Source organism: Enhydra lutris, unplaced genomic scaffold (assembly GCF_002288905.1).
Source record: "Enhydra lutris kenyoni isolate GAN:26980312 unplaced genomic scaffold, ASM228890v2 scaffoldscaffold82, whole genome shotgun sequence".
NCBI lineage: Eukaryota > Metazoa > Chordata > Mammalia > Carnivora > Mustelidae > Enhydra > Enhydra lutris.
In genome coordinates this window covers 5,527,139-5,541,205 of record NW_019154166.1, presented here as the reverse complement: position 1 = coordinate 5,541,205, position 14,067 = coordinate 5,527,139, and the positions used below count along the sequence as shown (strand labels likewise).

Genomic DNA, 14,067 nt, shown 5'->3' with positions numbered 1-14,067 from the left:
AGGAGGCATTTGAACTGGGGCTTTAGGGCTGAGTTTGCCAAGTTGAACAGGGGCATTTGCAAGCAGAGGTATAACAGCATGGAGGCTTGTGGTGTGACAGAGCCTGAAGTGACTGACCAGATAGTCTGATGAGTCTGGAGTCAAGGAGCTCTTTGGGGACATGGTAGCATTGAAGGTCTTATCACTCTTGTCCTGGCTTGCCTCCTGGTTTACCTGTCCATGCTTGTAGGAGCACATTTACTGGAATGAAAATCTGATCACATCACTGCCATCACTCTATCCCTACAGTGGTTCTCCATAGCTTTGGTGATGATATCCCAAACCCTCAGACTGGCTTAAGAGGCCCATTTATAGCCTGGCCCAAACCAGCTTCTTCTTTCCTCTACCCCAGCATGCACATTACAGGTAGACAACTGGGGTTCCTTAATAATGTTCTTTCCTGAGTCTACATCTTTTAAGATATGGCACCTTCTGTTCAGATGTTATCCTTTCTCTCACCTTTTTCTGGTCGGTCCTACACATCCCTTAGCTGGCAGCAGGTGTCCCATACCTACATCTTAGTACTCAACATTGCCATGGCTACTCTTCTCCCTATTAGATTATCAGCTCCATGAAGGTAGGCAGGACTGGGTTTCTTATATTTTCATTTCCAGCGTCTATCAGAGAATCAGGCACATACTAAGCGTTGATATTTGCTGAAAACGTGAAGGATGGCTGGAAGAGCTGCATGGCTCCTATTGTAAAGGGTCTTATGCACCATGGGCTAAGACATTGAACTTTAATGTAGATCAAGCACATTTTGCACTATGAGACCCTCAATGGCTGAGGAATGTGAATGCATGGGGTAAGGTACTAGAAAATCTGCACAGTGTGGTTCAATACCAAGATCCCCCCATACATCCTATTTATTCTACATTTCAAAACATGAGAAAAGGGAACTTCTCTGTTTTTTTTTTTAATTGATACAGATGTTCAGATGAAATTTCTAGAACTGTACAACGTGGGGATCAGGAGGAGAACATCACTCTGAGGCTCAATATAAAGGTAGCAGATGCATTTCTGTTTGGGGAATGAGAGGACTCATTTCCACTGTGGCAGGATCACCGACTGAGAAGCTGAGTTGTGATTTCCACAGCATCACTATTTTCCTCTTCTCTGTCCTAAGCGATTGCGGTTCCTCTGGTTCAGAGCCCAAGAACACCCAAAGCAAATTTGCAATCCTGGCTCTTGTTTTCGTCCTTCAGGAACTTAACAAAGGGTCTTTTGAGATAAGGATGAGGAAAGTATCAGGAAGGGTCTGTGGGGAGCTGATGTGTAAGCTAATATATGAATGAAAAATGTCAGCCATTTTAAGATCCGTGGGAGACATTCCAGGTGGAGTGACAGTGAATATAGGATCATCAGGTTCTGGGGTGCCTGGGTGGCTCAGTCAGTTAAACGTCTGCCTTTGGCTCAGGTCGTGATCTCAGGGTCCTGGGATCGAGCCCCGCATCGGGCTCCCTGCTCAGTGGGGAGTCTGCTTCCTCCTCTCTCTCTGCCTCTCCCCTCCGCTCATGCTTTCTCTCTCTCTCTCTCTCTCTCTCTCTCTCTCTTTCTCAAATGAATACATAAAATCTTAAAAGAAAGAAAAGTCCCCAGGTTCTGGCTGCAAGCTTGTAGGGCTCAAAGAACAGCAAAGAAAGGTAGGGGTGTAGGGGGGTGAGTATAAGATGAGATAAAAGAGGTAAGCAGGGGTCAGCTATGCAGGAACTGGTACTTGGAATTTTATTCTAAGGACAACAGAAGCATTGGAGGGTTTTCAGCATGAAACTGGCCTGAGGGCATTGCATTTAAAAATGGAGGGGGGTGCAGGGAGGGAAGTGGAGGCAGTGTTCTGGTTATTGAACAGGGATTGTATTATTTTCCTAGATTTTTTCCCTATGAACAACTACTGACTGTTTCCCTGATCCCAAAAGCCTTAAAATCACTTTCTAGTTCCATCAACTTCTTTTCATTCATTTCAATAGCATTATTGAGATAGAATGCAAGTACCATAAAATTCACTTTTTGAAAGTGTCCGAAGCAATGGTTTTGAGCCTATTCACAGAACTGTCCCATCATTACCACTATTAAAACATTTTCTTCAACTCCAGAAGGAAAAAAACATCCCACGGGGAGTCACTCCCTATCCCTGACTCCTACCTCAGCCCCGTGCAATGCCTCTGTTAAAATCAGACTCTTCTGGACATTTCATATAAATAGATTTATGCAAGTATGGGCATTTTGTGAATGGTCTCTTTCACTCATAATGCGTCAAGGCTGATCTGTGCCAAGGCATGTATCCATACATCATTCCTCCCTGTCACTGAGTGAAAGTTCACTGTGTAGGTTTCAAAAGTTGTTTATCCATTTATCAACTGGTGAATGAGCTATTTCCACACTCAGCCAATTAGGAATCCATCCAGTTTCAACAGTATCTTTTGCAAGGTAAATATAGAAGTATCCCCATCCTTCCCTTTATCTTTCTTTCCCCTACTCTGCCAGACACGTTATACCTTTACGTTGCTATGTTTGGTAATATTTATATTCTGTTTTGGCCTTGTAGTTAGACCTTTTCTATTTTCTGTGATCGAGGGTTGAAGACTGATCGTGGCTTACATTCCACTGGCTATAGAGAGTTTTCACTGCGGGAGAAAGTTGTTGCCTGGTCTATGTTGTGTTCTCTGTGGGCCTAGAGTCATGACTTGACAGAAGACATTCTCAGCATCAACCCAAGGTCAAATGGATACTCTTTTCTTATACTCCATATGGTGATCAATATCAAGTTATGTTTACTTACAAAAAATATTTGGACCATGACTTTTTTCTCTTGTTCTTAATTGCTTTCCTTTCACTTTGTTAAAAGACATATGCCTCAGGCCCCGTAACTGAGAAGTTTAATAAAAACACATAAGAACTTTCATCTTGTTGACCTATTCTTGTTTTGAATATATCCCTTTTTTTTAATGTATCCATTTCTGAGGTCTTGTGTTGGACACCAGGGACTTCCTGCCATATTTTGGATTCACTGCTTTCTAGGTCCTCTGACAGCTAAAATGCTAGGACTTTTTTTTTTTTCCTGATTCTTGATTTTTTTGAAACCCATGGTTTTTTCATTTTTCACTCTCATTTTTCCATAGTATATTCTCAAGTAACTTACTCAAAAGGGTGCATAACCCTGATTTTTACTGCAGCATTATTTACAGTAGCCAAATTATGGAGGCAGCCCAAGTGTCCACTGAGAGATGAATAGATAGAGAAGTGGTACAGATACAACGGACTATGACTCAGCTGTAGGAAAGAAAGAAATCTTGCTATTTGCAATGACATGGATGGAACTAGAGAGTATAATGCTAAGTGAAGTAGGTCAGTCAGAGACAGAAAAATTCCACAGCATGTTACTCATATGTGGAATTTAACAAGCAAAACAAATGAGCAAAGGTGAAAAAAAAAACAATGAGAAATAAACTAAGAAAGAGACTCTTAACTGTAGAGAGCAAACTGATGGTCACCAGAGGGGAGGTGGGTGGGGGGAGGGTGACGTGGGTCATGGGGGTTAAGGAGCACACTTGTGATGATGTATGGAAGTGGATGATGTATGGAAGTGTTGAACCACGATATTGTACGCCTGGATTGAGTATTACATTGTGTGTCAAGTGGAATTTGCATAAAAACAAACAGCAAAAAAGCAAAAATAAATAAATAAATAAACTAAAAAAGGGGGTGCACAAGAAGTAAGATTTAGGTCTCTGATAATTTTTTTTTTTTTAGGACTCTGATAATATCTTGAATGACAACTTGGTTGGCACAGAATTGGTTTTGAAACCATTTCCCTCAGAACTCTGAAGGAGTGGTCTCCTGGTCTTCTAGGACCCAGTACTGCTGATGAGAAGTTCCCGTGTCGCTCTGAACCTCACTCCTACTTTGGGTCCCCTGGGCCTACCTCCTCAGTCCCTCACCCAACCAGGAAACTTACTGTTTGCCCTTGACCCCTGACTTCTGAAATTCCGTTATGATGTGTCTTTGCGACAGTCTGTTTGAATCTATTCAGTTCAGTACTGACTGAGCCCCTCTAATCTCATGTTTCTCTTGGTCTAGAAAGTTCTAAAATTCCCATTGGCAACATGTTGCACAGAGATCAATCTTTTCCATGTCATCTTGACTCTTGCACTTTGTGTATCATATATATTTTTTATATACACATTTTATATTTACATATAGACATAAGTATCCCTATCCTTATAAAACATATACATTGAATAAAAACAAATATATATAAAATATGCATTTTTTTTTTTTTTACTGTACCCACATATACATAATTCTGTCTGGGGGGTTCCTTGACTTTACCTTCCGATGCTCTCACTGAATTTTATGTTATCAATGACACAATTATACATTTCAAAGAGCTCTTTACAAATCTCTGATAGTTTTTCTTATTTTTTTTATAGCATCTCATCCCCTTTTTCTGGGCATCATTTTTAAAATTTTCTTAAAGGATACTAGTTAGAACTTTTGAAACACTCTCTACCTTATTCACACTGGCGTCAGCTACTGCGTGTACGTGTGTGTGCGTGTGTGCGTGCGCAAGCGTGCACGTGCGGGGCGGGGGTGGGGAGGTGGTGGGGAGTGTCTATCAGTCTGCCTTTGTCTCTCGGGCTGTTGACTTTCTCCAGGATCTGCGGAGCCTCAAGTGTAAATGAAGAGTGGCACTGCGTTTTCTAGAAGGTAGGGATGGCTGGATATGCTCAGGCTTGCCCTCCCAGAACGAGAGCTGGTGCCGGTGATTAGAGCTCGGCCTTTGATCTTTCACTTGTGGAGGAGTCAGCAGGTGACTGACCTCCAGGCTGAGGGGCCCCAGAGAGAACAGGCTGACCATACACAGAGGCACCAGTACTCCAAGAGCAGTCAGAGTTTCCCCCCAGAGTTTATTAAGTTACTGTAGACTCTTCTTTCCGGCTGTGGGCTAAGTGCCCGGCTGTACGTGGTCTGCCTTCTTGGGAATCTGGGACTAGAAGGGGGAGCTGGGAGGAGAGAGTAGGGAGCCAGGTGGAAAAATTATAGGGTAAATTGACTTCATGTTCCCTGCTTGGTGGTTTGCAGTTCTGTTTCTTGCTCCTGTCCTCCTTTGCTAGTGACTCCAAGCCCAGGGCCTCCACAGGGTTTGGCTGGGCTGACTCCAGGGCCCTCCTCTCCTGAAGCCCTTCTGAGTGGATTCTGGCTTGTGGCCCTCCTGCCCCATGGGTTCCATCAACTTGCTTTCATCCACTTTCCAGAAAGTGATCGAACAATCTCCTTCCAGGTTCCATACTTCTAATTCTTTTTTCTCAAAAAATGAATTCATATGACCATGGTTAGGGAGCTCAGTCAGCTGTCTTAAAGCAGAACCTTGCTAGGTGTTTTCAATGAATGGACTTTTGGGAGGACAGGCAGATGGCACAAATGAGAAGTGGGTAGAAAATGCCGGTTGTACCAAGAGCCTTTCACAGAGAGCATCTGTCTTATCTGAGGAGCAGAAAACAATCATGAAAAAGGAGGAAAGAAAAAGAAGGACACAGAATGTGGGCCAACTCACCAAAAAACAGGAAAAGTAAGATTCTGAATAGGAAAGAGTGCTGAAAATGGGGAGGTCAGGTCATGTTGCCTCAGGAGACTCCCAGAGCATCTGGGGAGAACGTGGACTGTTCTGGTCACAGGACATGAGCTCCCATGCCCTGTCTATCAGGATCCTCATTGAACCTAACACCCCTCCAGGGAAGGGGCACCTTTTAGGATCAGAGCCTTTAAGAGGAAAGCCCTTGGTCCGGCATTCAATGCCCCTTGGATCATGGTCCCATATTACCTTCTAGTTCAACTGCTCACTCTCTGCCCCCATGCCCTTCTGTTTCCTGTTGCTGGGTTGACAATCTTTGTGTTTCTCCATCCAGCCCTCTGCCCACCCTTCGCCTCCTCCACGAAGGCCCTCAAGCCCTTCTCTACCTTGACGATGTCTATCAACTGCACTTGGGAGGAGGGAGGTTGGGCGTGGGGACAGTGGCCAGGCAAAATCTACCACGACTGGGATGGACCAGGTCATGTTTTGCTTTCTTAGGTGACATGGAAGCTGAGAGATGGAGAGATGGAGGCCGATGGCAATTTACAATTCTATTTACCGAGACCCGGGGCTTAATCTCTCCCACAGTATTGTATTCTGTGCTCAAAATGCCATCTGGTATGGCGTAGGAGGAACGTGCCCCCCGCCCCGCCCCCCCAGCTCCTCAAGGGCGGAGCACATTCTCTCTCCCAGAACCCTCCCTGGGGTATCCTGGAGAAGTAACGCCAGCCCAGTGTCCTTGTCTGTGAAGTCGGTCATCTGCCCCATTGGCCTCAGGGGTTTTGGGGGTCTGATGGGATATGTCACATAAAGGCACTTGTGAACTCTATGGTGGTGGTCATGGGGTTCCCAAAGGTATTACTGCATAGGAAATAAAAAAATCTATCCGTATTCCTGTACCCCAGGATCCTCTTCTGTGGAACTCATCACATTCTGCTCCAAGGTACAGTTACTCGTGCGCACGCACTTCTACTGTGGCAACATTTGTGTGTTCTGGAACGTTAGCATCTGTGAAGTTGCTCAGTAAAACTAACCGACTTCCAGAAAAATGGGATGAGGGCAGACCACTCAGAAAATACGCAACTTTCTATCCAAAGCCCAAAAGATGTAACAATGCATTGTAACCCCAATAAAAATGCTAGCTAGCACCGTTAAATCACTATGGCATTTGGTCCTTGCCCCATGTTGGCCAATACCTTGTAGCTTGTTCTTTCAACCAACAAACCAACCAGCCTTCCTTCCTTTACTTTCTTCTCCCCTTCCTCCTTCCCTTCCTTCCTAAGTTTATTTTTTTAATTTTTAAAAAAGATTTTAGTTATTTATTTGCCAGAGAGAGAGACAGACAGAGGCAGACAAAAGAAGAAGCAGGCACCCCTGCTGAGCAAGGAGCCCCATGCGGTATTCGATCCCAGGACCTTGGGATCATGACCTGAGCCGGAGGCAGACTCTTAATGACTGAGCCACCCAGGCGTCCCAGTTTATTTACTTTTCTTAGTCATCTCTACACCCAACATGAGGCTCAAACTCACAACCTCAAGATCAAGAGTCACACGCTCTTCCAACTGAGCCAGGCAGGTGCCCTGTTTTATTTTTTATAAGATGTTTTAAAGGTCATTGCAATGCCCAATGTGGGGCTCAAACTTACAACCCTGGGATCAAGAATCACACACTCCACTGACTGAGCCAGCCAAGCATCCCAACCTGTGCTTCCTTTTCGAAGAGGTAGGTCACGGGTATACTCACTTCTAATCAAGATGATTTTAATCATGGTTAAAGATCCATTCTAGACAGAGCCTTCTTCAGTCATCTACTGTTTTAATGCAAGGAGAAATGTCTTCACCTGCCCTGAACCTCCCCAGAACACAGGAGAAACCATCACAGTTCCAAAGGCCATGGAACCTGTCATACATTCCCTGAAGTTTCAGGGTTTTCCTGAAAGTCTGTAATTGCTGCTAAAAATCTTCATTTTCTGTTGTTCCTCTAACAAAAGACTGCCATTGTGGAGGCTTGAAACAATACAACTCAAGTTTCAGTGCTCAGAAGTCTGAAATGGGTCTCATGGGGCATGAATCAAAGTGTGCCAAGAAGGTCAGTCCCTTCTGGAGGCTCTATGAGAAAATCTGTTTTCTTGCCTTTTCCTGTGTATAGAGGTTGCCTGCTTTGCTGGCACGTGGACCCTTTCTCCACCTTCAGTGCCAGTGATGGCGGGGGACACTCACCCTCCTACCCAGCTCTTTTACTTAAAAGACCACTGTGATTACACAGGGCCATCCAGGTTACCCAGGACCATCCCTCCATCCCAAGGTCAGCTGATTAGCAGATTTAATTCTATCAGTGATCCTCATCTTCCATTGCCACGTCACATAGTACAGATTCTGGGGACTGGGATGCAGACGTCTCGGGTGAGGGGAGGGAGGGTGGCATTAGTCTGTCTACCACCCTCAGGTCTTTCTAATTGTGAGAAAGCTTGCCCTTGTTCACTTCAAAATGCTTACAAGCTCAGAAACATGCCAAAGAAGCAGCATGGCTCCCATAGTCTACCACTATCTGTCCTCTCTAATCCTGTCTGAAGTAATTCACAGGAAAAGGACATGTGCAAGAGCAGAACGGGCTGGGACTTAGTCCTCTGCTGGATCGTGAGCTTTCTGATGGAAGGGGCGCCATCTTGCCCTTGCATTCCCCACCACCCTTCCCACAGTGTGGCACCCCAGGAAAGAGCTCTTGAAATGAACTATGCCTAGGTAGACACATATTTGTACATCTAAGGCAACACTTTGGATTAAGGATGTCCCATCATCCAAGAAAAGCAGTGAGAGACAAAAAAAATTCTAGGCAGGGAAAGCCTCCACGTACCTTGACTACAAAGTTGTCCTCAGCCTGGAGCTTCAGATCCACCACTGCCTTCCGAACCAGTGCTTCAAAGTTGAGATCTCTCCTCCGGGGCACATCCAGGGCAGGAAAGAGGTCCCCAATGAGGCCCATGAACACAGGTATGTCGTCGGTCACAATCTTGGGGATGTTGAAATCTCGCAAGGAGCGCATCAGGACTTGGTCCTCAGGGCGGTCAGGGTCCCCTCGCTTCAGGGATCCAGCCACCACCAGCACAGACTTGATGGCCCGCAGACCCCAGTCGTAGTGATCCTGAGGGAAGATGGCTCAGGTCAGGCGGGCATGCTGGGAGGCAGGACGCCCTATGCCTGTTCTAGCACCTATGAAATTATAGGCAGGTCACTTTGGAGGCCAGGGCAGAGGCTTAGGAAAGGACCAGTGACATGGAAGATTGTGGTGGTCACAGATCCCAGCTTCCAGTTTGGCATTAGCTACTCTTCCCTCTATGACTGACCACAAAGCAGACCCAGGGTATACAGGGGTTGGGGGCCAGGGAAAGCAAACAGAACCATTCCCCGACCTATCTGGCTCCTCTTCGCATGTTCAGAGAGAGGAAGGGAATCCAGGAGGAAGCTATGTTAGCTCGTAGAGGTGGTCAGGAGGAAGCCAGGTTAGCTCCTAGAGATGGTCAGGAGGAAGCCATGTTAGCTCCCAGAGATGGTCAGGAGGAAGCCAGGTTAGCTCCTAGAGATGGTCAGGAGGAAGCCACGTTAGCTCCCAGAGATGGTCAGGAGGAAGCCAGGTTCACTCGTAGAGATGGTCAGGAGGAAGCCATGTTAGCTCTTAGAGGTGGTCAGGAGGAAGCCATATTAGCTCTTAGAGGTGGTCAGGAGGAAGCCATGTTAGCTCTTAGAGGTGGTCAGAAGAAAGCCAGGTTAGCTCCTAGATATGGTCAGGAGGAAGCCATGTTAGCCCTTAGAGGTGGTCAGGAGGAAGCCATGTTAGCTCCTAGAGATGGTCGAGGCTGAGCTCATGTGCTCTACACTGGGGAGGCCTTCAAATGCTCTGAGAAAAGCAGTGCAGAAAAATTACCAGTAGCAACTAGTAGAAAGGCAAGAGTTTAAATCAAAAGGCAGGAGTGCTTGGATATAAAGTGGTAGGAAGAAAATGAGATGGATTTAAGAGAGATCCCCAGGTGGAACGCGCAAGAAAAGAAAATGCCAAGGATGACTCCCAGCGTTCCAGAATTAGCCAGTGAGTAAGTGCGGGTTTGCGTTCGGAAGCACAGAATGCAGAAGTAGCCTGGGGTGGAGATGGGCGGGAAGACGGGCTTTAGAGGCCCAGCCCGGGGAGCTGTGGTGTAGACTGCTACATATACAGGTTTAGAGCTCAAAGGGAGGTTTGGGCTGGATTGGTGGATGTCGACTGCTGGCCTGCAAGTCTGTGGTGCTGGGGAGTCAGCAGATAACACAGTGAGCAAGGAGCCCCAGAAAGCATGGAGAAACAGAAGAGGTTTTTTTTTTTTTTTTTAAGATTTTATTTATTTATTTGACAGACAGAGATCACAAGTAGGCAGAGAGAGAGAGAGAGAGAGAGAGAGAGAGAGGGAAGCAGGCTCCCTGCCAAGCAGAGAGTCCAATGTGGGGCTCGATCCCAAGACACTGAGATCATGACCTAAGCCGAAGGCAGAGGCTTAACCCACTGAGCCACCCAGGGGCCCCAGCACAGAAGAGGTTTTTAAAGAAATCCAGCTGGGTCAGATTTCATGGGGCTGAGTGTGCCCATGGCTGCAAAGATGGTTCTAGTAAGAGAGGCCTGAAGGGAGGAGAAACTCAATGGAAACAGCCCAAGGATGCTAGACTATGAAAAAAAAAATAGTTTGGGGACCAAATAAGTTTTCGTTTTAATGCTAGGCTAAGAACATGAACACGAGTCTTTGCTGTAGAAGTGGTGAGAGCTTTTACTATTCTTACAGAAAACTGATTCTCTGTGAGAAAGCTCCCCTACATTGGCCCAGACCCCATTCAGAGCTAGGTGATCCCACTGGACTGGTGGTCCAGCCAAACTGGAGAGAGTACCTGTTTTGAGAGCAGCTCTTTGCACAACTGGTAAAGGGTGATGAACTTTCTGGCTAACGATCGTGCTTCAATGAATCCTTCTGCCACCAGCATGATCTCGCAGATCAGCTCAAAGTCGGGAACCACCATTGCACAAGGCCTGTGAATGGGAAGACAGAGGACCAAGATGGTTTCCCACCCACAGGTGAAGGGAGGCTTGGAAGACAAGCGACACTGGTGGAGGTCACGGACAGAGGGATCTGTGATATAAACACTTAGCCCTTAGTAAGGGTTTGATCGGAGATTCCCAATTTAGGGATGAGTTGGCTAAGGATTAAAGATACGGACTCTCTTGTCCAAGGAGATGGATAAGAATCTATTTCTCATTTTCACAGTGCATGTCTCCTCCAAGTCTAGACACCTGGGGCTTATTCTGTGCTTATGTACATACAAATGCGAACATCTGATGCTAAGGTCTAAAATAAATACCCAATAACTCCATTTGGCCAGAGAATGCATATATGAGGGGCGCCTGGGTGGCTTAGCTGGTTAAGTGACTGACTTGATTTCGAGGCTCAGGTCAGATCTCAGTGTCATGAGACTGAACGCCACACTGAGCTCCGTGCTCGGTGCAGAGTCTGCTTGGGATTCTCTCTCCCTCCCCTCCCCTCACCCTGCTCTCATGTTCTCTCTCTCTCTCTTTAAAATAAATAAAGTTTTTTTAAAAATGGCATGTATGGGAATAGAGGGGAATTTTTGTCTATAAGGATTTAATATAGTTTCTGCCCCTCCCACTAGCTCTGGAAACATTTGATTTTTAAATTACTTATTTTTAAAGTTAATTTATTAGGTATGTAACAGGGGCCTAAGATTGTTTACATTTAGCTGCGTTTTCCCTAGACAGATATAAAATTTTCGAAAACATATCATTCAAGAACATTTTTCCTTTAAATTATTTTCCATTGTGTTCAAATTCAAAGGGGGAACCAAACACGTAGAGTCTCAAAATTATTTTGCAGCTTGAAATAAGGTTAAGTATGAGTCCACTGGGACGCTTGGGTGGCTCAGTGGGTCAAGCCTCTGCCTTCAGCTCAGGTCATGATCTCAGGGTCCTGGAATCGAGCCCCGCATCGGGCTCTCTGCTCAGCAGGGAACCTGCTTCCTCCTCTCTCTCTGCCTGCCACTCTGCCTACTTGTGATCTGTCAAATAAATAAATTTTTTAAAAAATCTTAAAATAAAAAGTATGTATCCACAGAACAGAAGGCCATGGAAAATAATACTAGAGGAGGAAAACTATTTAGTGGGATGGGAAAATATTAGTTAACGAAGGCAGGGTCGTACCTTAGATTGGGTCTTATCCTAAGTTTAAAAAAGAAATACTATGCCCACTAGATATTGGAAGGGAGCTTGCCAAGGGCTACAACCATCTCTGGACGATAGTTTTCAGATGGGGAGGGCAAGAGTTCTGGAGTCAGACTGTCTGGGTCTGAAACCCTGTTCTGTGGCTTGCTGCCTGCGCTCCTAGCTAAGGCCAGGAACGGTTCCGACCTGGGCAATGTGCTGGCCCTGTTTTCTCCCTGTGCGAGGGGGGTACCCAGCTCACAGGTAGGGCTTTTGTGAAAATGAAGTATCAAAGTAGATGTTCATATTTATTGTTTTTATGCATATTTTTCTCCACCCCCTTCCGATTTTCTAGTGTAAACGTTCCCTTTAAATTTGGCGGGGAAATGGCAAAGAGTGGCTCTGATCAGGGTGATAAGCTACCTCTGCTATTGCTTGTGAACACAAAGCTCTCTTAAATACTTTGTGCAAATGAACAGCTACCACATGGAGCAGCCTGGTGATATTCCAACCAGCTCTTGGTAGCAGTGGCCATGGGCCTGGATGGGGGGATGCCCACACTCTGTGACACTCTGTCACTCCTGTGACACACGGATCTGCCACCGCTGGGGCACACAGGGACCAGACCGAGGGACGGAGTGCACGGGGGTGGAGGTGGTTCAGCGGTTTCCTGGGCTCCACGTCCCCGAGAGTGCAGGGGTTCTGGGTCCCCAGATGAAGCCGACCTCTGTGTCATAACTCCCAGGGCCTCTCTGGCTTAGGTCACGGTCCAGCAGGCAGAGAATCAGAAGCCACAAGGCATCTTCTGCAGCTGGGCTGCCTTCTCTGCTCTGAGACAAAGAACAGAGACTCCAGCCCCTTCTAGAAAATGCATTTGCATTTTCTTATTACGATACAGATTTTAAAGCATGGCAATCTCCACCAGTGGCCAAGGGGAAACAGAAGAGGCGTTCTTGTACCTCACTACCAGGAGTGCGGTTCGGCAGTGCTCTTGTACAGAAAGTAATTTGTCAATGTGTATCAAGAGCCTTGAAAACACACCTCCCTGTTGACTCAGTGATTCCGCTGCTGGGAAGCTAGCCAAAGAAAATAATCACACATACAGAGAAAAGGACTTATGTACAAAGATGCACATTACAGCAGTATGTATACATGTCTTTTAAATGTTAGAAACTGTCTTAATATTTAAATATGGGGGGTACTTAATTACACCGTGGGCCATGTACTTGGCAGAATAAAATGGAGCCATGAAATGAGATTTCTTAAGACCATATAACAGAAGAGATGATTTCTGTTAGGATTATGATAGAGTACGAAGTGGGGAAAAAAACCCAAAAAAACAAAAAAACCAATATGAAACTGTGTGCTGACCACAAATGTAGGACTTCAAAATACCCATATAAAGGAGAACAGAATAGAATTCAGCAAGAAATGATTTTATCGGGGATAACAGGAAAGGTGGTTTTATAAACTCTACTTTGTTATGTGTTCCAGATTTCTTCCAATATGTATGGCCACCATTTGCAGTGAAGAAAACAGGAGCAGCTTCTCTGCTGGGCCCTTGTGCAGGGCAGGGCAGACACTCACCTAAAGAGAGCCTTGAGGTTCTCCGGGAGCTCCGTGCGGCCGGCGTAGCCCGGGTTCATGGTGATGAAGATTCCCACAGAAGGATCCAGGCTGATCTCCTCCCCAAGGAAGTTGAACCGCTGCTTCTTGTCTCGGATTGCATCTTGAATGCTTTTGACCTGGTGAGCGAGTCGACGGAAACGGTCTGCACCATGTTCCAAGGGTGGGGTGCTAGCTAAGGCTGGGAAGCGTGGTAACACCTGCTCTGGGGCCCCTTCCCCTGAAGGACAGGCACAGTGGTGGCATCCTGGACCGTCTCCTGCCTGTCCAGGAGAAATCTAGTTGCCCATATCTGTACTGGCAGCACAGCAGCTAAGGGTTGGGAGTGAACAGAGAGAAGGTGTCTAACCCCACTCCCTGGGCACTGTTCTGAGGGCTTCTTGCATATTAATTCATTTGCTCTCCACCAAGATCTTTCGAACCTAATCCTTGAAGCACTAGGCAGTGGGGTAGTTTGCCTGACCTTGCACCACTAGTAAATGGTCATGTTCTGGACTTGAATCCGGGCAAGGGGATTCGGGAGCCTGGGCTCTTGGCCCTGCATGACGGAGGGAACACCAGGACCTACCCCCAGGGCTTGTGCTGAAGATTAAATGAAATCA

General features: G+C 46.1%; 1 protein-coding gene across 1 annotated transcript in view; it reads right to left on the bottom strand.

Moving 5' to 3' along the window:
• LOC111161130 (dynein axonemal heavy chain 9) overlaps nucleotides 1–14,067 on the bottom strand; it is a 317,708-nt gene that overhangs the window by 180,066 nt on the left and 123,575 nt on the right. The window contains exons 29-31 of the mRNA XM_022524635.1: nucleotides 13,427–13,584; nucleotides 10,519–10,657; nucleotides 8,465–8,752 (exon numbers count right to left, since the gene is read on the bottom strand). Coding sequence (XP_022380343.1) covers nucleotides 8,465–8,752; nucleotides 10,519–10,657; nucleotides 13,427–13,584 — 585 coding nt within the window. The remainder of the gene's footprint in view (nucleotides 1–8,464; nucleotides 8,753–10,518; nucleotides 10,658–13,426; nucleotides 13,585–14,067) is intronic.